General features: G+C 37.2%; 1 protein-coding gene across 8 annotated transcripts in view; it reads right to left on the bottom strand.

The window, feature by feature from the left end:
* Positions 1–22,561, bottom strand: part of LOC133640136 (liprin-alpha-1-like) — a 93,869-nt gene that overhangs the window by 2,673 nt on the left and 68,635 nt on the right. For 3 of the 8 annotated variants that reach the window (XM_062033699.1, XM_062033700.1, XM_062033701.1), the window contains exons 17-28: positions 17,384–17,413; positions 15,561–15,685; positions 15,272–15,444; positions 13,048–13,141; positions 11,784–11,865; positions 11,486–11,686; positions 11,202–11,264; positions 10,789–10,815; positions 8,785–8,960; positions 8,566–8,663; positions 8,269–8,444; positions 4,700–4,768 (exon numbers count right to left, since the gene is read on the bottom strand). In XM_062033699.1, the coding sequence (XP_061889683.1) occupies positions 4,700–4,768; positions 8,269–8,444; positions 8,566–8,663; positions 8,785–8,960; positions 10,789–10,815; positions 11,202–11,264; positions 11,486–11,686; positions 11,784–11,865; positions 13,048–13,141; positions 15,272–15,444; positions 15,561–15,685; positions 17,384–17,413 (1,314 nt within the window). The remainder of the gene's footprint in view (positions 1–4,699; positions 4,769–8,268; positions 8,445–8,565; positions 8,664–8,784; positions 8,961–10,788; positions 10,816–11,201; positions 11,265–11,485; positions 11,687–11,783; positions 11,866–13,047; positions 13,142–15,271; positions 15,445–15,560; positions 15,686–17,383; positions 17,414–22,561) is intronic. The other 5 variants (XM_062033705.1, XM_062033706.1, XM_062033702.1 and 2 more) reach the window with 4 other exon arrangements.

The following is a 22,561-nucleotide window of genomic DNA, read 5'->3' as shown; positions in this document are numbered from 1 at the left end:
TTTTTCTACCGCTTGTCCTTTTCGGGGTCGCGGGGGGTGCTGGAGCCTATCTCAGCTGCATTCGGGCGGAAGGCGGGGTACACCCTAGACAAGTCCCCACCTCATCGCAGGGCCAACACAGATAAACAGACAACATTCTCTTATTATTATAATCAAATGACAGCAGTCATTTCCATGAGATGATTTTCTAATATAAGTGTTTAGGCCCACTTCCAATGACAATAACAACAAATATTGTTTTTCATGAACTGTGTACTTGTATTGTTTGTCTGGGTGGAGGTCCTGCTTTGGAAATAATTTGTACCCCTTTCAGACATTGCATTTAGTTCCCATTAAAACATTCACATGTTGCACAATGAGATGTAAGCAGGGGATCATGTGTACATTCCTGCAACTTCCTGTTTGTAAAAAATATTTTTTTATTAGTATTTATTTAATATACTAACAGCATTTCATGATTCATATTTATAAATTAAGATTCCTAATAAATGACACTAGAATAAGCACACATTTGATTGGTAAATCATAGTGTAACGACCTGGAATAACACTTTATGGGTGGTGTTGGAGTTGTCCGACTTTTTGTGTGGCTGTAAACGCATCACTGGCTAAGTGCCATGTGTGCATGTGTTGGCGCAAGTGAGAAAGAGCGAGCGGCTGCTGTTGATATAACAAAGTTGCTTTTGGTCTGGTTTGCAGAAAATTACCAGTTTTGCTAGATATATTTTTTTTACTAATGTTTTGGTGATGTGTTTATGGCCGACAATAAAAAGTTTTGCTCAGTAAAGTGATGGATGGAATTCTGTCCTCAAAGCGTCTTGACAGACGTTACAATATTTGAACAATGATGACGAAAACTGTTTTTATGCGCTTATTTTTTTATTTGATTTTGTGCGTGGCATAGATTTGCCGTGCGCAGAGGACGCTTGAGCAGTGCGCAATTGCACAGGCGCGCACCTTAGAGGGAACGTTGCCAGGCACGTTCTCAGTTGGTTATTTATGCGTCATATAACGTACACTTATTCAGCCTGTTGTTCACTATTCTTTATTTTAAATTGCCTTTCAAATGTATATTCTTGGTGTTGGATTTTATCAAATAAATTTCCCCCAAAAATGCGACTTATACTCCAGTGCGACTTATATATGTTTTTTTCCTTCTTTATCATGCATTTTCGGCCGGTGCGATTTATACTCCGGATCGACTTATAGTCCGAAAAATACGGTAACTTAGAATTTAATGGCAGCAACACATTGCAAAAAAGTTGGCACAGGGGCATTTTTTCCACTGTGTTACATGGCCTTTCCTTTTAACAACACTCTAGTAAACGTTTGGGAACTGAGGAGACCAATTTTTTAAGATTTTCAGGTGGAATTATTTCCCATTCTTGCTTGATGTACAGCTTAAGTTGTTCAACAGTAATGCGCCACACATTTTCAATGGGAAACAGGTCTGGACTACAGGCAGGCCAGTCTAGTACCCGCACTCTTTTACTATGAAGCCACGCTGTTGTAACACTTGCAGAATGTGGCTTGGCATTGTCTTGCTGAAATAAGCAGGGGTGTCCATGAAAAATATGTCGTTTGGATGGCAACATATGTTGCTCTAAAACCTGTATGTACCTTTCAGCATTAATGGTGCCTTCACAGATGTGTAAGTTACCCATGCCTTGGGCACTAATACACCCCCATACAGATGATGGTTTTTGAACTTTGTGCCTATAACAGTTCTATAACAGTGGTTCTTTTCCTCTTTGGTCCGGAGGACACAACGTCCACAGTTTCCAAAAACTATTTGAAATGTGGACTCGTCAGACCACAGAACACTTTTCCACTGTGCATCAGTCCATCTTAGATGAAGCTGGCGGCGTTTCTGGGTGTTGTTGATAAATGGGTTTCGCTTTGTATAGTAGAGTTTTGACTTGCACTTATATATGTAGCAACCAACTGTAGTTACTGACAGTGGTTTTCTGAAGTGTTCCTGAGCCCATGTGGTGACATCCTTTACACACTGATGTCGCTTTTTGATACAGTACCACCTGAGGAATCGAAAATCACGGGCATTGCCGCTTACGTGCAGTCATTTCTCCGGATTCTCTGAACCTTTTGATGATATTACGGACCGTAGATGGTGAAATCCCCAAATTACTTGCAATAGCTCGTTGAGAAAGGTTTTTCTTAAACTGTTGGACAGTTTTCTCACGCATTTGTTGACAAAATGGTGACCCTCGCCCCATCCTCGTTTGTGAATGACTGAGCATTTCATGGAAGCTGCTTTTATACCCAATCATGGCACTCACCTATTCCCAATTAACCTGTTAACATGTAGGAGGTGCAAATAAGTGTTTGATGAGCATTCCTCAAATTCCTCAGTCTTTTTTGCCACTTGTGCCAGCTTTTTCAAAACATGTTGCAGTTATCAAATTCCAAATGAGCTAATATTTGCAAAAAATAAGAAAGTTTACCAGTTTGAACGTGAAGTATCTTGTCTTTGCAGTGTTTTTAATTGAATATAGGTTGAAAAGGATTTGCAAATCAATGTATTCTGATTTTATTTACGATTTGCACAACGTGCCAATTTCACTGGTTTTGGGTTTTGTATATACCGTATTTTTCGGACTATAAGTCGCTCCGGAGTATACGTCGCACCGGCCGAAAATGCACAATAAAGAAGGAAAAAAACATATATACGTCGCACTGGAGTATAAGTCGCATTTTTGGGAGAAATTTATCTGATAAAATCCAACACCAAGAATAGACATTTGAAAGGCAATTTAAAACAAATAAAGAATAGTGAAAAACAGGCTGAATAAGTGTACGCCATATGACGCACAAATAACCAACTGAGAACGTGCCTGGTATGTTAACGCAACACATCATGGCAAGAGTCATTCAAATAACTATAACATATAGAACATGCTATACGTTTACCAAACAATCTGTCACTCCCGATCGCTAAATCCGATGAAATCTTCCTCCCCGGTGTCGCCTCTGGTATGTCCTTTCTTTCTGCTGCTCGATCGCCGTTCTCTGCTGCATATTTCACTACGTCCAGCTTGTAATCTGCAGTATATGATTTCCTTTTCGGTGCCATTTTAGTTCAGCCCTTCTCAGTTTTTATAAGTTACCGCCAATGTTGACGTGGTCGATTTTAATAGCTACGGCAGTAGCATTAAGCACATAGCAGTTAGCATCCCATGACCCACAATGCACTTCTGCCATGACCCTCCCCCGCCGAATTCTTATTGGTTGACGTGTGAGTGATGATTGCTGACGTGTGTGTGACGATTGCTGCCATTTGCTTCGTCTCTTACGAGACTGAGATAAATAATATTATTTGATATTTAACGGTAATGTGTTAATAATTTCACACATAAGTCGCTCCGGAGTATATGTCGCACCCACGGCCAAACTATGAAAAAAACTGCGATTTATAATCCGAAAAATACGGTACTGTATATTAGGTTTGTCAAGTGACTAATTTAGAAAATCAGATTATTCACACTCTTGAACTGTGATTAATCATGATTAATAACAGGGTATTATTTACTCGCATTAATAACATTTACTTAAGAAAATACCCCAATATTTAGATACAAATGCAATTTGGTAGTCAGAATGTCATACAGCAAAGTTTTTTTTTTAAGTTTTACTTAACCGCAAGTCATTGATTTGCTTAAAACCTGGTAACATTAAGTATAGTAAGAATTAAGTGCACATTTTAAAAGTCTCTGCGATAATATAGCAAACTAGGTACATATGTAAAGTATATTAATAGATAATGTAATAAAGACACCCATAAACAACTTTACATAGTGCACATCTGCATTTACTCTTCCTTAGTTTAACCAGTTGTTTTAACAAATGTAAGCCATTTTTTATTTGTTGGCGCAGTTAGACCGGATGTGACGTGTCACCCTATTATTGTGACGCCTTCAAGCATGTTTGTGTGTGTTTGTGTGTGTGTGTGAAAGAAGGTGCCTTGACGAAAAGCCAGTGTGTTGACGAGAGACGTGACATTTGTCAAGAAAGAACGTGCCTCTCGATTCCTTTGTTATGGTCTGTCTTTTCTACTGGGCTTCATCTAATTACAAAACTTCAGGTACACAAACAAGCTTATTTACTTTTTCGGATGACAGCGCTGATTTTTTTTTGTACAAACTACCGTTTGTACAACGTTAGTTGGTGACATGAACAACATCTAGCAGCACTTGGTCTTTACAGATGTTAATGTTCTGCATGCGGTGGCTGTCCATTTTGAAAATACTTTGTTTAACTTATCCATGGTAAGAGCAGATAAACTCAGCCAGCATAGTTTGCTGTCCATGTAGCATTCATGCTAGCAACGCCATTCTCACATTAATGTTTCGCTTTAAGAGGCTATTTTAAACTTGATGTGTGCCGATAAGAAAGGTTGTCGCTGCAATACCAACTAATTACCTCAGTTTTATCAAAAGTTACGTTGGAGTTTGTTTTGAAAGGCGCAGAGCACAACACCTTATGATCACAACACCTCTTATGATCACACTGGCGTGGGACGTGATCACTGCCTGTGCAATGGCTGCCTTCTGGCAGTCAGAACAAACATTGTGTTTAATCTTCATTCATTCATGAGAATAATGATTTTTTTTTTTTTTATTAATCACATGCCTTAACGAGTTAACGTTGACAGCCCTGCTGTATAAAAATATTTTGTTCATTACCTCTTCCATCCTTCTGTCTGTGCCGATGGCCAGCAGACTGTTGTATTCCCGCTCAAGGGTTGCTCTGGCCTAAAAGACAGACAAGAAGGAGACATCTATTATTGAAGTGTGTGTGTTGCAAATGGAATACTTCCATCAGTACACTGTGCACTTATTTTCTGAAAAAGCAAATTTTGACAAAGCTGTGCTGTTTCAAATAGATTACAAGGTATATCTACATATAAATATAAATATAAAATATATTCATATATATATACATTTTAAATATATATATATATATATATATATATATATATATATATATATATATATATATATATATATATATATATATATATATATATATATATATATATATATATACATACATACACACACACATACACTACCGTTCAAAAGTTTGGGGTCACCCAAACAATTTTGTGGAATAGCCTTAATTTCTAAGAACAAGAATAGACTGTCGAGTTTCAGATGAAAGTTCTCTTTTTCTGGCCATTTTGAGCGTTTAATTGACCCCACAAATGTGATGCTCCAGAAACTCAATCTGCTCAAAGGAAGGTCAGTTTTGTAGCTTCTGTAACGAGCTAAACTGTTTTCAGATGTGTGAACATGATTGCACAAGGGTTTTCTAATCATCAATTAGCCTTCTGAGCCAATGAGCAAACACATTGTACCATTAGAACACTGAACACTGGAGTGATAGTTGCTGGAAATCGGCCTCTATACACCTATGTAGATATTGCACCAAAAACCAGACATTTGCAGCTAGAATAGTCATTTACCACATTAGCAATGTATAGAGTGTATTTCTTTAAAGTTAAGACTAGTTTAAAGTTATCTTCATTGAAAAGTACAGTGCTTTTCCTTCAAAAATAAGGACATTTCAATGTGACCCCAAACTTTTGAACGGTAGTGTATATATTATATACATATACATTATGTATATATATTATATACAAATATGTATATATATATACTGTATATACAGTCGCGATCAAAAGTTTACATACACTTGTAAAGAACATAATGTCATGGCTGTCTTTGAGTTTCCAATAATTTCTACAACTCTTATTTCTTTGTGATAGAGTGATTGGAGCACATACTTGTTGGTCACAAAAAACATTCATGGAGTTTGGTTCTTTTATGAATTTATTATGAGTCTACTGAAAATGTGACCAAATCTGCTGGGTCAAAAGTATACATACAGCAATGTTAATATTTGGTAACATGTCCCTTGGCAAGTTACACTGCAATAAGGCGCTTTTGGTAGCCATCCACAAGCTTCTGTTTGAATTTTTGACCACTCCTCTTGACAAAATTGGTGCAGTTCAGCTAAATTTGTTGGTTTTCTGACATGGACTTGTTTCCCCAGCATTGTCCACATGTTTAAGTCAGGACTTTGGGAAGGCCATTCTAAAACCATAATTGTAGCCTGATTTAGCCATTCCTTTACCACTTTTTATGTGTGTTTGGGGTCATTGTCCTGTTGGAACACCCAACTGCGCCCAAGACCCAACCTCCGGGCTGATGATTTTAGGTTGTCCTGAAGAATTTGGAGGTAATCCTCCTTTTTCATTGTCCCATTTAAAGCACCAGTTCCATTGGCAGCAAAACAGGCCCAGAGCATGATACTACCACCACTATGCTTGACGGTAGGCATGGTGTTCCAGGGATTAAAGGCCTCACCTTTTCTCCTCCAAACATATTGCTGGGTATTGTGGCCAAACAGCTAAAACATTTTTTATCTGACATCACATGGACAAAGATAAGACCTTCTGGAGGAAAGTTCTGTGGTCAGATGAAACAAAAATTTAGCTGTTTGGCCACAATACCCAGCAATATGTTTGGAGGAGAAAAGCTGAGGCCTTTAATCCCAGGATTTGTTTGATTTATGCAAATTAGTCATTCATTGAACATTATTCATATATTTTTTTCTAAACATATTAACACAAAATGGACAGAAACACTCTTTAACTGACAATAAAATTATCTGCAGTGGGCTGGTGTCATACCAGATTTTGAATCCTGTGCTGCTAGAGCGCTTGCATTTAGAGGAGCGCAGCTACACCTGCGCATTTAGATGCAAGTTTAGCGTATAAATAACATGGATTGTTACGATCCAGCTTTGATTGTCAAAGAGGTTTGGTAATCTAACCTGTGATATTTCTACCAAATAAATGCTTCTAATATTCTGTACATTACGTGTTGCATCAACTTTTGGCACTCATTGTACTGCATGGAATGGTATGTCCTAAGCTTCTAACCAAACCTTCCTAAGGAATTGTATTAATACTTAGCGATCAGCTTGCTAAACACTTTGTAATTGAGGACTATCAACCAAAACATGTTACAGGGGAATATTAAATTTTTTTTCACCTGCCAGAACATGTGTTGCCCCTCTATATTTCTCAATTGATATACTATCAGTTAATCATCAATCAAAGTTGGTTTATATAGCCCTTAATCATAAGTGCCTCGAAGGGATGCACAAACCACAATGACATGCCCTGATACTAGCATTTATTTCGGTAGAAATATCACAGTTCCATCAGTTCCAAACATTTAACAATTAAAGCATGATCATAATGCAATTGTGTGTTATTGTGCTAAATTGGTATCTAAACACGCAAGTGAAGCTCCACACTTGTGAATGCAAGCGCTCCAGCAGCAGTTGATACAAATGCTATTGGGGAATAAAAAAAATGCAGCATGATGGTCAGCCTTCGTCAAGATGTAGGGGTTCTCTTTGAATCAGCGGGCAGCTGGCATTTGCTCAGGTGAAGCAACTGGAATGGAAATGGCTTTGGTCTTGTCGAGAGAGCAACATGCTGGCTTTGGAGCTGGGCTTGCCATTCAATTCTATTCTATTTCTTCTTGTCTTTGTAAATTTCTGCTCGCTATTTCTTCTCGCTTGTGGCAATACATCAACTGGAACTCAGCTGTATTTTCCCATGCTACGGGAAGGGCCGAGGGTCACACAGATTCCGCACACAATCACGCATCAAAAAAAGTAGCGGCACTAAAAAATGTTTTTACTTGGTTAACCCTAGTTTTTTAACTTTACAGCCTATTTCTTTCGCACATGTTTAATCCTTCAGCATTCATGTAACTGCAGCATCTTTAATACATCCATCCATCCATCCATTTTCTACCGCTTATTCCCTTCGGGGTCGCGGGGGGCGCTGGAGCCTATCTCAGCTACAAATAATAAATATCTCCATTGCAGTTGTTTTCTGGTGTTTGTGTGATTTATGTTTTGGATCATTTTGTGTTTGGGACGTTAGGACGTTGCTGCATGTTTTGCCCCTGCCACCCACCGTCGATAAAGCATGTGATTATGTCCACATCAAATGAGATAATCACAGCCAGTTTGTATTTATTTCCGATGTGTATGGTTGATAAATTAGCTTAAACTACAAAAAATGTTTGTGCATTGACAAAGGGAAAACCTTTTGAAACAGTTCCCAAAAAAATATTTTATTTTTCTTTGCAAACAAATGTAGGAATGTTTTTTTGTCACATATTTGCAGTAATGCTGGCATGGCTAATATTTGGTGTATTGTGTGTACCTGAGTGTTCTGTGTAGGAATTTGCAGCAGAAGTGCCAGGGAGTTGTGATCAAAGGTGTCATCTAGGGACAGCAGTGCGCCATGGACGCCACTTTCATACAGGTTTGCACTATACTCTTTCAACCCGATTGCTTGAACCCAATTTATCACGTGCTCATTGCTCCACACCAGCACATCTGAAAAGCAGAGACAGGACATTTACTATTCAATTTAATATTGCATAATAATGCATAATTTAAAAACAAAAGTAAAAATGGCCAAAATAAGGTATAGTTAGACTACAAATACTTTTGTTACCATTAAACTCTTGCTGAGAGTCTTCCCTTCTTCTTTCCAGCTCCTTTCTGTCATAGTTGAGTCTCCTTAAACACATCACTCCACACTGAAAACTGTTCCTATTAATCAGACAGAGAGAGTAGTCTATTAGTTATTTCAAGCCTGACAAATACCTTTGTATCAAATATGTCACAGATTGGAGCTTATTTAACACACATTTTTATAATGTGTGGTTTTTACCTGTGGAAGCTGTCAACCATTTTCAGCTGTCCTCGGAGGTCTTTCTTTGTAAGATGATCCAGCATGCGGGCGTCCACCAGGGACTCCATGAAATATGAGCGATACTGTGGTAAACCCAAGCTGGGCAGCCATTCATTGCCAATCCATTCATGATTCATGTCTCCGTACGCCAATGTCTTAAATAAAAACAACAAATAATTAAGACGACTTTACAACCTAGGTTAAAAACTTTAATTAAATAAAACAAACAAAAGACATAAAACGTTTGTTTTATTTAATTACGTAAATTACTAGTTTATAGGATATTGTCAACACATTTTAACTTCCTCAATATAATCAAATGCAAAGTAAGACTTGTTTCATAACTTTTGTGTCATAAGATAACCAGTGAATATTAGTAATACGATTTAGTATAATACATTATTTTTTTTTAGATGTTACTATCAAATTGAAGTTGTAGCTTTTATGCTTCTTTTGATTTTCAAGTGTGCACAATAATCTTTGCTTGTAAACATTTGCAAGGCTGCATGCAAAGGTGGCTGATTTGATGAAAAAAGCCTTTTCCCGTATTGGTTGCTTGATGCAATCGTATGTGCGCAATATGTATTATTCATTGCTAATATTTTGTTTATTCGTTGTTATTCTTTAAGCTTTATGTAAAAATTGTCCTGCTGAAGTGCCAGCTCTGTACTCTTTTAATGTCCTTTGTGTTCTTTGATGTCTCCCTAATAGCTTTCATGTGTTTTTACTTTTTTGTGGACTTGCTGTATCTGCACTGCAGCCATCCCCGTTGTGGGATGAATAAACTAGTCTATACTATCCTATCCTATTATCACTCTTAATTTAATTTACGCAAAGTAGGAATTCTTAATTCTAAATTTAAACATTTTCATAGTTCGAACACAATAAAAAACATTTTTACAACCTCCTTAATACTTAGAGCCTTTTAGAAATGAAATAACATTCCTAGAATCACCTGAACACTTGTTTTACCAAATATAGTAGACAAAAGAAAATAAGACATATACTTCTACAGTAATACGTAAGAACTTAAGACATATATAAGCCAATGTAAATAGTATGTACAACTTGTTCAATAATGATGATGATCTGCTATGCAATACAACAAAGTACCTTAAGGTTTGTTCATTGAAAATACTTAATTTAGGCTAAAAATACGCAAAGTATGCTAAAATATGCACATTATTTACCAATAGGCCACAGTCAAAACGCAAAACAGTGATGATCCGCAATATTATTTTCTATTACCGGTAAATATATTTTGAAAAAAAGCGATGAATGTGAAGCACTAAGTTGCGAGGGATGACTGTAGGACATTATGAAATAGTAAATACTAACACAATTAAGCATAAAACAGCCAAATAAATAGAGTCTATAACAGTCATTGACTACAATATTTCACTGTGTTTATTAAGCAATTATTATTACTTCCCATATTTAATAAATCATATCATATTTTGTCTGCAGTCAGAGACTCAAATGTCTTGTTTAAGTAACCAAGTGGTCTAAATATTTTCCAAGGAGGACAAAATATAGAAAAATGTAGGGGTGTGGGGGCCACTTTGATATTTGTACATTCAAGATGCTAAATACAATGTGAGAGCTAAAGCTATCTGAGCAAACAACATATTTCCTTTGTGTTATAGCTGACAAAGTAAACTGTTATCCATCCATTCATTTTCTACCGCTTGTCCTGGTATCTAATAATCATTCATTATTAATGAATAATTAATTAGTTACATATGCTGATGGCAAATAAAAAAAGGACATCATTAAAGTAACCCGTCAAAGGCTTTCTTTCTTCTAAAATCTCACAGCAGTTTCTCCTGAAAGCTTCGCATTGAACATTTATACTTTACATTCAACACTAAGCAAAGCTATGTTAGGAAACCATTGTGTTACACATTTGCACAGTAAAGGTTTGCTCAACATGATTGAACCAAAAGGGCGATAATAATAAACAGGAGTGATATGTATTCAAACCTGGGCCCAGATATTTTCGTCTTCCTCCTGGTGTTAGCATGGTTAGTGAACATGGTGACGAAAAAAGAAAGGCTGGGTTAGTGAGACTGTATTGCTGGGTTAGAACAGCAGGATGTAAAATGTTCAAGTGTAAAAATCCACAACAATTCATTGTGGGAGCAGACACACACACTACACTATCCACTCAACTCATGCCACAAATAAATTCTAGGGAAACACTACTGGAGAAAACTGAATAAGATCTCTTTCCAAGTTGCTCAAAAATATCAGCAACAGTGTGAGGTTTTCAGTTAATGTGAGTTGAAGCCTGATCATAAATAATTGTACATTTACTGTTATATAGCAGTCTTTGGGCTGACTTGGAATGAGCCGGGAGAAACACACCATTGCCAAGCCAATCAGCAAAGACTAACCGTAGAAGGTGTTGCTGCCAAACTTTCCATTTCTTCATGTGTGACCCAAACGTTTGCTGTGGTCTGATCATGTGACACCCCCCATCACAAGTGAGTGAAGTGTGCAGAGAAGGGACAGGGACGCAATACAGAAAAGAGAAGATAAGCAAGAATTTTCTGCTAGAAAAAGGTAAATGCTTAAAATGTTAATCCCTGGCAGTAGCATGCTCAGTGAGATTAAGACATTTTAGACAGGCAATATATTAGACTTCATGAAACATACTGGAGCATTATGAGACACATACCGTTCTTGAGGTGGGAGGGGCAGAGGGACTGGTGAGGGACATAATTTCCTGAATAGCAAGACGAAGTTTCAGACGATGTAACGGGTTACTGATGCCTATCTCCCTCTGTATTTCGGTGTCAGATAGCGCTGACATAATGGCTCCACTCTTCACATTAGCACGGCAGGCAGCTACATACCAAGCTGGCATGCCCACCCACAGCTGGCCAAGGGACATGAGAGAAAAAACAGAACCACAAAATTCACAACAATAAAGTCTTAAACAAAAGTTGATTGATTGAACGGTTTTAGTGCTGTACCTCAAGCCAAACGACAACAGTTGGTCCATCCCATTGGGCAAATGGCAGGCCCTGCCTGCGTGCCTCATCTAACAGTTCATGCCTGATACAAACAAATAATTATTTAAAACAATGTCTGTAACTCTAACATAACCACACAATTATATCCCCACAAACACAATATTCACATCTGAAAAAAACTAACTCCAACAGTAAAAAAGACAGAGTGCAAGTGCAAGAAAAAAGGCAGTTCAGGCGAAAACTAGAATAAATTCATTGACAAAAGACCTATGTCACAGAAGAACAGAAGTATGTCAAAACTCCTTGATGAAGGTTCAAACAGATGCGTCAGGTCGCTAAGAGCTAAATGATGGGCACTGTGTATTTTGGAGTGTTTTTCCTCTGTACCAGGTTTTTAGCTTTCAATCAAGTGTAAAATACATTCCCCATAAATAGAAGACATACCATGCAGAATTTATGACAGGGAGAACTCATTTGAAAAATCGTTTGCATTCAATCCATGCACAGTCTTCGTTAATTATGAAGCAGCAATGCCACTAATGGAGAATCCCAGTATATCGTTTTGAAAAGGTGTGCTGGGTAGGACACCCCATTCAAATTGATGTTAAACATGTACTTAGCCACCAGATGGCACATTGACAGTTAAAAATTCCCCCCAAAACAACCTGATCATAGACTTGGTGCTTGTTCATGAAGAAAAAAATGTGTATAATACTTTTCATAACAATTTTTTGTTTGTGCAAAACCATGCGGCAGGTCAGTCAAAATTAGCATGTTAGTTAGGAGCAATATGGAGAAACAATCTGACATTCAGAGGAACAACAATTTAAGCTTGTCAGAGTTGGTCAGGTCAATGAGGAGCCCAAGTGAGAAGAAAAAGCAAAAGCAATTATGAATCAACAACTTACCCTGTATTTGAGCTACGTAGGGGATGAGGAGAGGATGATAAAAAAAAGAGGGAGATTGGCAAAACAAATAAAAAGTGAATTGGTAACTATTTAAAAGTACTCTGATAAAAAAAAAATTGGACATAAAATGGTGATGGCTGAGACTGGGTGTGCAATCAAAGGAATATGAACTGATGATGGAAGTGAGCATGAGCGAGATGGGCAGGCAGTGTTTTAGTGGCAGGATTGTAATACTGCATAAACATTAAGGGACTTTTTAAGTTAACATTCCTAAAACCACACTGCACTTTAAAAGGTAGCGGGTAAGATAGAGCCTATCAGAAGAGTAACAAAGAACATATTTAAATCAGACCTACTTCTTCTGCAGTTTTCTGTTTTTTTCTGCAGGACTTCCCAGGGTCCCCATTCCTAAGCCATCTTTGGGTGAGCTCTCTGCCTCAGGAGTGCCAGCTAAGAACAAAAATAAAAGCCAAGAGACATTATTAACCTTTCCTTAAGTGCCAGTACAACGGAAAAACAAATCAAGTTTGCAAATAAACAGGTGTGATCAAAACAATATATTGTAAATCTCACGGAGATTCCAAAGTATAATGAGTATGGGCAGTCAGTGAGCCGTGACGTAGAAGTGGGGACACAGTTCACACTACAACTCAGGCATATTTGGAGAGAGCCAATAATAATTACTCTGGGACAAATGATGCTCCAGAAAATTATATTTGTTAGCTTGATTTAAGGAGGATGAGCAACAAGTTTTAGAAGCTGTGCACAAACACATGCAGCTTTAGTGAAACACTAAAGCATCATGTAGAGCAGGGATGTCAAACGTACGGCCCGAGGGCCGGATCAGGCCCGCGAACAGGTTTTATCCGGCCCGCAGGATGAGTTTGCTAAGTATAAAAATTAACCTGAAATTTTCGAATGGAAGAAACAGCTGTTCTAAATGTGTCCATTAGATGTCGCAATAGCAATTCTTTGTATCTTTGTAGATGATGCTACATATGTAAAAAGTAAACCACATGATGTGAGTACATCAGTCGAGGAAAATGATCAAACTACATAAATAACATCCTGTAATTTGATTTCGATATATTATTTTTTTTATCTTGATAGATTGAAAATTAACACCAATGAGTTGACTGATGAACTATCACATAATTTATTCAGAAAATATAAATAACAACCAAAAAAGTATATATACTATTAACCGCAACAGGTAATTGTAAAAAAAACAACAACATTATGATTTGTACAATTTCAGAATGTGCTTGTTCTATTTTTAAACAAAGAATCTGAAGTTTTTTTAATTTTTAAGTTATCATGCCTTGATTGTACCAGTCCGGCCCACTTGGGAGTAGATTTGTCTTCATGTGGCCCCCGATCTAAAATGAGTTTGACACCCCTGATGTAGAGGGTATTGCTAAGTGCTGAACAATATACAAACTAAGAACATAATAAAACCTGAAAGGCAATGTGCACGAGAAAATAGTTAGTCTGTGTTAGCGCTTTTTATAACAATATCGCAAATACTTGGTCAATTTTCAAGTCACAAGACATACATGGAGTTTTGTTGGCGGTTTTTGGTTGGTTATTTAGGGTGATTAATGGGCTCAATAGAGTATAGCCCCAGTTGACCTCATTGTTAGCTGACTTTTTCATTTCCGATTTAGAATGCATAAAAAAACCAAAAAAACATACGTGTTCTTGTTTTACATAGAGATTGTGAATGATAAACAGCATATCGCTTTCCAATTTTTGCCTATTTCTAGTCTAACTGGTCTGCTGTCTATGGGCAGAGAGCAGAGGAGCTACCACCATGACGACATCAGACCCCGAAAGTACGGAAATTGCTGAAATCTTTTGGAGCGGAATATCCAAAATGGCAGTTAGAATTTGTGGCGTTTTGTGGATGTTTAGACAATATTTTCAAATATTTTGCGGAAACAATTCAGCATATAAAGCCAAAATATTTTTTCCATTATAATGGCACTTTAAATCATGTACTCTTATGGGCTGTGGACCGGCACCAAGAAACCTTTCAGGAAGCCGGGGAAAATGAGTACAGGTATATTTCATTGTGTTTCATTATTTAAAGACATTGTTTCTTATGAATTTATATCAACTTAGAAACTAAACACAAAATTAGCTAACCTCACAATGTGTTTGTTTACAAACAAAAAACATCACCTCTGGGTCAAAGATTATCTTCTGTCAATATAGATAACACAATAAGTGTAACATAACTTTTTCTGTGCTGTGATAAAGAAACAAAACATACAAAGGTGGGTGAATACGATAGGTACATTGTATAGCCCTGGTTTTTCATCATCACCATAAAACACATTGAATACAGTTCTTGTGGTAATTTTGTTTCTTGTTTTAGTTGGCTTCATTTTTACAGGGACTACTAAATAGATTGTCATTCTAATGTATCCAAAGTGTACAACTAAAGATTGGCCAATGGGCAAAGAAAGTCAGTTCAGATGACTCTTGATTTCAGCGTAAATCTCTCAATAATAAAATAAACTTTGATATAAACCAAATAATCCATTTTGGAGAAATGTCCACACTACACCAGCTCACCTTGGCTGGGAGAGTCCTTTCCAGGAATGCTAGGCCGGCCCTTCTCCTTCTTCCCAAATAGGCGTCCAATAGAAGACTTAATGCTCTTCTTCTTGGCTGCTTTGTTGAGAGAGTCCTGACTGCTGTTGCTGCTGCTGGGGTTACTACCTTGGCCATCTTGCAAGCCAATCAAACTATGAACAAAGTAAAAAAGGAGTAATGAAAAAAAAAAACACCAAACATTCAGCAATTTAGTTCCAAATCATTCATATATCTAGCTTTTAAAACAATAATCTTCAGTAACGCCTACCCTCTGATGTCTCTTATGTCCTCATTGCTGGCAGCATGCCCTGCTTCCCTATTAAGTCGCATGGAGCGTGGAGTGGTAGGGGGTGAAGTCTCACATTGGATAGTGGCTTTGTCATCCTGGGCAGACTACATACAAGAGAATAAATTAATTAGATCCAGGAGTCATAAGTCACTGCTAAGACCACAGATGAAAGAAATACATTTGCATAGAGGTCGTTAAAAAGACTGTTTAGTAATTAACAATAACTATAACCTATATTAATCTCTCTAACCCTAGTCATTTAATTTTTCCAAGAATGTATGGGTCCTTGTATACCTAGTAAATAATATTATATAATAGTATATAAAAAAAAAGAAGTGTCAAAATGGGTGGTATTAACTTCTCTGCTATTTTCGCGCCATTCACAGCTGCAAACTCAAGGCAGATAATTACAAGAACATATAACCTTCAAGGGGACCTATTATACATTTCCTCTTTTTTGACCTATACAGTAATTCCTGTTACAAAGTCAGATACTCGTGTTAAACGATGCCAAAGCATCAAATACTAAGGTTACTCCGTTTGCAAGTGAGACTTTGCAAGCAGTTTTGGATCTCTCGCAGGCTGTCTTACAATTTTTTTTTATATGGTAGGTTGCATTGTCGTCAATGCATGACGGAGCTAATTATAAGAGCATGCCCATGTAAATGCTCCTTGCCTGCCTCTTTGACTACTCTGCTTTAGTTACATTACTCTGCGCTGCATTGTCTCTGCTCTCAGCAATAACAGTGTTAGCACCTTGAGCAATGGCTCCAGGCGACATTTAAAACAGTTGTTGTTTACAGGGCACAGCATTTTTTCAAAAGTGGAGCCCTCCATGTCACTTGCTGCACAGTACATTAGTAGTCATTTCAGCATGTGCCTGTTCTGTATTTTTTCACCTTTTGACAGGTTTTTGTCAATTTTTCTAACTCAGTGTAAATCCCAAAAAGACAACAGACCAGCGTGGAAAGGAGGAGGGATTCACTGTGAGTTAAAAAAGAAAAGAAAAAAGGAATGCAGAAATACTGGCACTCGGGAGTATTGAAGAATTGATTAAGCAAGCTTCGTACCACAGCGAGTTTTAATTGTGATGAGACCGGATTTTATGGAAAAAGATGCCAAAGCAGACTTATATCACAGCAGGGGAGAAGACTACCTCTCTTTCACAGCAGCACCTCTTCCAAGAGCACAATCCCACACTGCCCATCGCCTCCGCCTTTCTCCCCCTCTGTCTGCTCCTTCCTTGTCAGACCTCCTTTGCCCATGTTAATATAAGTACATTTTACTCTTTTTAAAGTTTATTATTGTAGCAATATCGTTGTTGAAATGATTGATCTTTGTGATCGTTTGTGAAGACACCAAAGGGACTTGACTTCTATGTGTGTTTGTGTGTTGGCAGAGCAGCGCATAAATGACAGCAGCATTATTCATATTTACATTCTTTTTTATGGAGAAATTTGTTTCAAACTTTTCGATTTACGAACTCTGTTCGTAAATTCAACATTTAAATACAAAGATCTAAAAAAAAAACGTTCTATGTGTAACTGCTCTATAAGAGTCCAAAAATCTATTAAAGGGCCAAAAATGAGTATAATAAGTTCCCTTTGATGGAAAATTTACTTCATATGACTATTATAAAATACTATATTACCATCATCAAAATGTATTTCACATCATTGAAAAATACCAGAAACTAAAGCTGAACATTGAATGGTTTGCACAGAGGGGTCAACATTTAGGGCATTAGGGGAGGGAAGGTAATGATGGCAGGGAATAACCAGTCACGCAGGTGTCTAATTTACCTTCCTGCGGTGCTTGCGCAGGTCACTAGGCTGAAGCATGGTAAAAAAAAAAAGAAAAAAAAAGAGAGAAGAAATGCAGTTAGCGAGAAGCATGACAGTGCAGCAATGCAACCCAGCGATGCACAAACAAGAGTGGAAACAGAGTATTCACGCATGTAAGTTGTTGACGACCAAACACATGCAAAATAGAGAACCACACGTACTGATATTGCTATTAGTAAAAATTCATCATTCTTGGAGACTTCACCCACAAAGAACAAGTTAATGAAGGATAGGACACCGCAAATAACCAAGCTGGAAACTCAACAAAGTCTTCCCAATGTTGAATAGGTGCAGCCAAGCAAAAACTAATCGTTAAAATATATTTGTTTCTAGTGGTCCAACTGATACATACAAAACACCTTTTGAATAAAAGTAAATTTTATGGCAGAATCAAACTCAAAATATAAATTTAAAAAATTAAGAGTATTACCATGGACGGACATCTTTTTGTGATATTGCACACAGAAAAAGGCCTAGTAACACTTTTGAGTAGTTTGTCATATTTTCCATTGTGCGGCTTGATAGGCGGATGATTCCCTCTTCTGCATTCCGCAGAGGCCTGGCATTAGCCAAGCAAATAAACGATCAGAATACCACATTTGGTAGTTTGTTTTTTGTTTTGTAATTAAATCCTAAAGCATTCATCTTTTATCTGTCACAACTGACATTGTGAGGTCAAAGCATGGAATAAAATAGTAAATTAAGAGGAATAGATAAAGAGAAAGCAGGAAAAGAAAATTGAGTTGTGAGCAATTTAGTAATCCAATCGAACAAAGTGTAATGTCTTTTTGGATAAAGGAATTTGGGGCAACTTATTTTACTAATAACTACAGCAGATCACATTTATAGGGAAAGTACAATCGTAGGTATTTTAGCACCGAAAATGTAATTTTTTCAAAAAGCTACTTAAGTACTTAACAGTACCTCGGGAAATTATTGGTAAGGATCGTAGCTTTGGGCTGTAACACCAAGAACATTTCACATCATGGTTATGGTGAATAAAAACTTCATGGCTATTATTGTCACTTACTATATAGTTGAATTAGTTCAAAAAGTACTTATATACACACTGAAATATTTTAATAAAGTTGAATGTTTTTAAATAAATAAACAGACAATCACATAATTATTTTGGCAGAAGAAACATTTGTCTGATTTCTTAAGAGCCATTCTATTATTATTTGAGAGTTTAAATAAAATTTTAATTTGTAAAAGTTTTAGAGGGTTTCTTTATAACAATGATCTCACGCGGGTTCCCTTCCTGTTGTAGACACGTCAGACGTCTGTGTATGCCTTGTCACAGCTACCACCCTGTCTGGCCTGTAGTTTCGATGTGCAGGATTGAATAGCCTACCAGTAGTTGCTCAAACAGCAATGCGTTTGGATTGTGGTATGGTGTTTGTGATGGGAAAACCAATGTGTCTTCCCTGTCTTGTATTCATGTTAGCATTTAAGATAGCTAGCAGTTAGCGCTCTAGTGTGCTTCTACAGGAAATTAAATTATTGATGTCAATCGAGGTTTCAGGATAATTCTAATTGAAACGGTTAAACTAATCGTCAGGAGTTTACCGCAATTTATCATTAACACAGGTAATTGTAACATCCCTACTTAGTAGATAGATAAGGTGGAAGATTTCTGGATTTGGACACACTGTTTACCCGACTCATCGTGTAAATAAAAACGTCTCCCTATCGGTGTATTATGGATACCCCCGAACAATGTTCCCTCTAATTTTCCATCAGATTTGCAGGTGTGTAATTTGTTGTGAGTTTATGCAGTGTGTTGGTTTTGTTCTTTGCACAAGGTGATGTTCATGCACGGTTCATTTTGTGCACCAGTAAAAAAACATAACTTTGTCTTGAATTGGAAAAAAACACATTTTATTTTTCACTAAAGAAGGGTTCGGTGAATGCGCATATGAAACGGGTGGGGTTCGGTACCTCCAACAAGGTTAAGAACCACTGGTCTATAGCCATATTAGGCGACTGTTTATTTACATGGACCAGTGCAGATTTGGGCGTATTTTGAAAGGTATAGAGGCAAACATTGATTGATTGAAATATATAAGCGATCATGGAAAAAATATTTAAAATGGGATGGGATGCAATGGATTTTTACACTCTTAAGAAAAATTTATTTTTTAAATATTTAAACCATCTATCATCACCAAGAGTATACTGCCCACTAACACCTCACTTCATTTGACACTCGCTGTATTTAGAGAAGAAAATATTGGAGGCACATCATCTCTTCACATCTGGAGGGTTCCACAAATCAAACAATAAGTGGTGAAAGAGAAAATCGGGCTTATTTGTGCATCGCTATGTAACGTATTTGATTGACTAAACGAGTGCCGTGCTGCTGTGATCGTGACGCTAATGAGAAAAAGGATATGTTTATTTGCAATTGATTTCCTGCTACAAAAATTACTGTAGTCTGTCATCTACAATTTGTGTCTGCAGTTTGTTTTTATGGTGTGAAGTTCATATATAAGTCTCATTATTTAGCTATAAATGTCCCTGTTGTTCAGTAATGTTTGCTAGCGATATCAAGGTTTAGTAAATGCTATTGAGTCTATTTGAAATTTGTAATCATCTAATTTATTAATACTATTAAAGATATTTTCTTGATGCTAACGAATAGCACCAAAGACGCTATAATGCGGTCAACCGTGTCGAATAAAGCACTTGGCTTTCCTGCACAACAACATCATAAACTTTTAGTTTCTGTTATGAAAATCCACAATGACGATACGGTGTATTGGACCAACAATAATAATAATAATATATATTACTAGGACTTAACATGACGTTAGTTTATTTGTACAACCAGGTCTTTGTCATTATATTTAGGCATAGCAACCACAAAAGAACACAAACTAATGCGATCTCTTGTCCTTTTTTTTTACATTTAGTTCTGCTCTCAAAAACTACTAATATAGTACAGAATGAACTCGATTGCATCACAGAAAGCTTCTCAAACAAATGAAATGTTCAGACTGCAGACACAAGCGGTCCGATTGTATTCCACAAGATGATGAAAGTAATATTTTTAAAAGCCATTTCTTTCGACGCACTTTCGTTTTTTTCTTGACTTTATTAACTTTAAGAACCACTTATTTTGGGACTCTATGAAAGCTCTTTCCAATGTCTCTATTTGAATGACTGGAACACCCAAGAACAGAACAGCAATACGGCATTTTTTGATCAAACTCTACACTCACTCTCACTTGTTTTAATGCTACACTCAAGCTGCTTGTACTTCGTGTGAATTAAGCCGCAAACAAGAAAAACGGATGTGACGTCATATGCAACCCAGCTATGAACCAAAAAATGCTGTCAATATATAGACAAACATCAGTGTTCTCCTATCGAGGAGGGCCACACTTGACTATGAGTCACAATATGACTATGATGTACTCTGCATATTTACTTCCAAAGGCCTCAGATTTAGAAAATAATGTGTCGTCTTGAACCGATCGCTGTCCTTATGCACTTACTGTAAATAACATTTGCAATATCTGTAATGTTCCTTTTCACTCTTATTTTTAATTGTGAATTGCAACTACTCGAGTTAGTCCGTCCCTTTGAACTACCGTAATTTCCGGACTATAAGCCGCTACTTTTTCCCCTCGTTCTGGTCCCTGCGGCTTATACAAGGGTGCGGCTTATTTACGGCCTGTTCTTCTCCGACACCGACGAAGAGGATTTCGGTGGTTTTAGTACGCAGGAGGAAGACGACGACACAATGATTAAAGACTGACTTTTCATATACCAGTAGGCTGGTTATTTTGATAACGTACACTACCGTTCAAAAGTTTGGGGTCACATTGAAATGTTCTTATTTTTGAAGGAAAAGCACTGTACTTTTCAATGAAGATAACTTTAAACTAGTCTTAACTTTAAAGAAATACACTCTATACATTGCTAATGTGGTAAATGACTATTCTAGCTGCAAATGTCTGGTTTTTGGTGCAATATCTACATAGGTGTATAGAGGCCCATTTCCAGCAACTATCACTCCAGTGTTCTAATGGTACAATGTGTTTGCTCATTGGCTCAGAAGGCTAATTGATGATTAGAAAACCCTTGTGCAATCATGTTCACACATCTGTAAACAGTTTAGCTCGTTACAGAAGCTACAAAACTGACCTTCCTTTGAGCAGATTGAGTTTCTGGAGCATCACATTTGTGGGGTCAATTAAACGCTCAAAATGGCCAGAAAAAGAGAACTTTCATCTGAAACTCGACAGCATATTCTTGTTCTTAGAAATGAAGGCTATTCCACAAAATGTTTTGGGTGACCCCAAACTTTTGAACGGTAGTGTACATGCGAGCACTTTGTGTTACTTTGCACCGTTGTATTATTTGTACTCTACACAAATGCTGTTCGCCATGTCAAAGATGTGAAAGTTTGATTGAATGATTGAAAGATTTATTGTTAATAAATGGGACGCTTTGCGTTCCCAAACAGTCATCTCTGTCCCGACGATCCCCTCCGTGGTAGCAGGAACCCCTATATACTACGCTAATTACACATCAAAACCCTGCGGCTTATAGTCGGGTGCGGCTTATATATGGAGCAATCTGTATTTTCCCCTAAATTTAGCTGGTGCGGCTTATAGTCAGGTGCGGCTTATAGTCCGGAAATTACGGTACATAGACAAGATGGTGGTAATTGAGGGTGGTAGTCCATCGCTGCATACTCACAATTTGGACTGTGTTGAGTGCACATGTGCTATTAGCGGTGCAACCACCGGACCGATATGTTAGCTTGAAACTATCCGTATTGGTCTTAAAGAAGATGCTCATTTAAAGTAGCAATGATGTTAGGCGCACATTTACAGTGCATGCGAAAAGTTCACAGCGTGTCCACTTTTTACACATTTTGTTATGTTACAGGCTTTTTCCAAGATGGAACAAATTAATTTTTGTCCTTAAAATTCAACACACAATACCCCACAATGACAATGTGTAATCGTTTTTTTTTGCAAATTTATAAAAAATAAATAACTAAGAAATCACATGTATATTAGTATTCACAGCTTCTGCTCAATACTTTGTTGATGCACATTTTGCAGAAACCGTAGAGAGTGAACTGTTAATTCCAAAGCAACGGTTTGATGCTAATAAAGA

The sequence above is a fragment of the Entelurus aequoreus genome, linkage group LG02 (assembly GCF_033978785.1).
Source record: "Entelurus aequoreus isolate RoL-2023_Sb linkage group LG02, RoL_Eaeq_v1.1, whole genome shotgun sequence".
NCBI classification, from domain to species: domain Eukaryota; kingdom Metazoa; phylum Chordata; class Actinopteri; order Syngnathiformes; family Syngnathidae; genus Entelurus; species Entelurus aequoreus.
The sequence above is the reverse complement of the archived record's forward strand: the minus strand, read 5'-3'. Positions and strand labels throughout refer to the sequence as shown.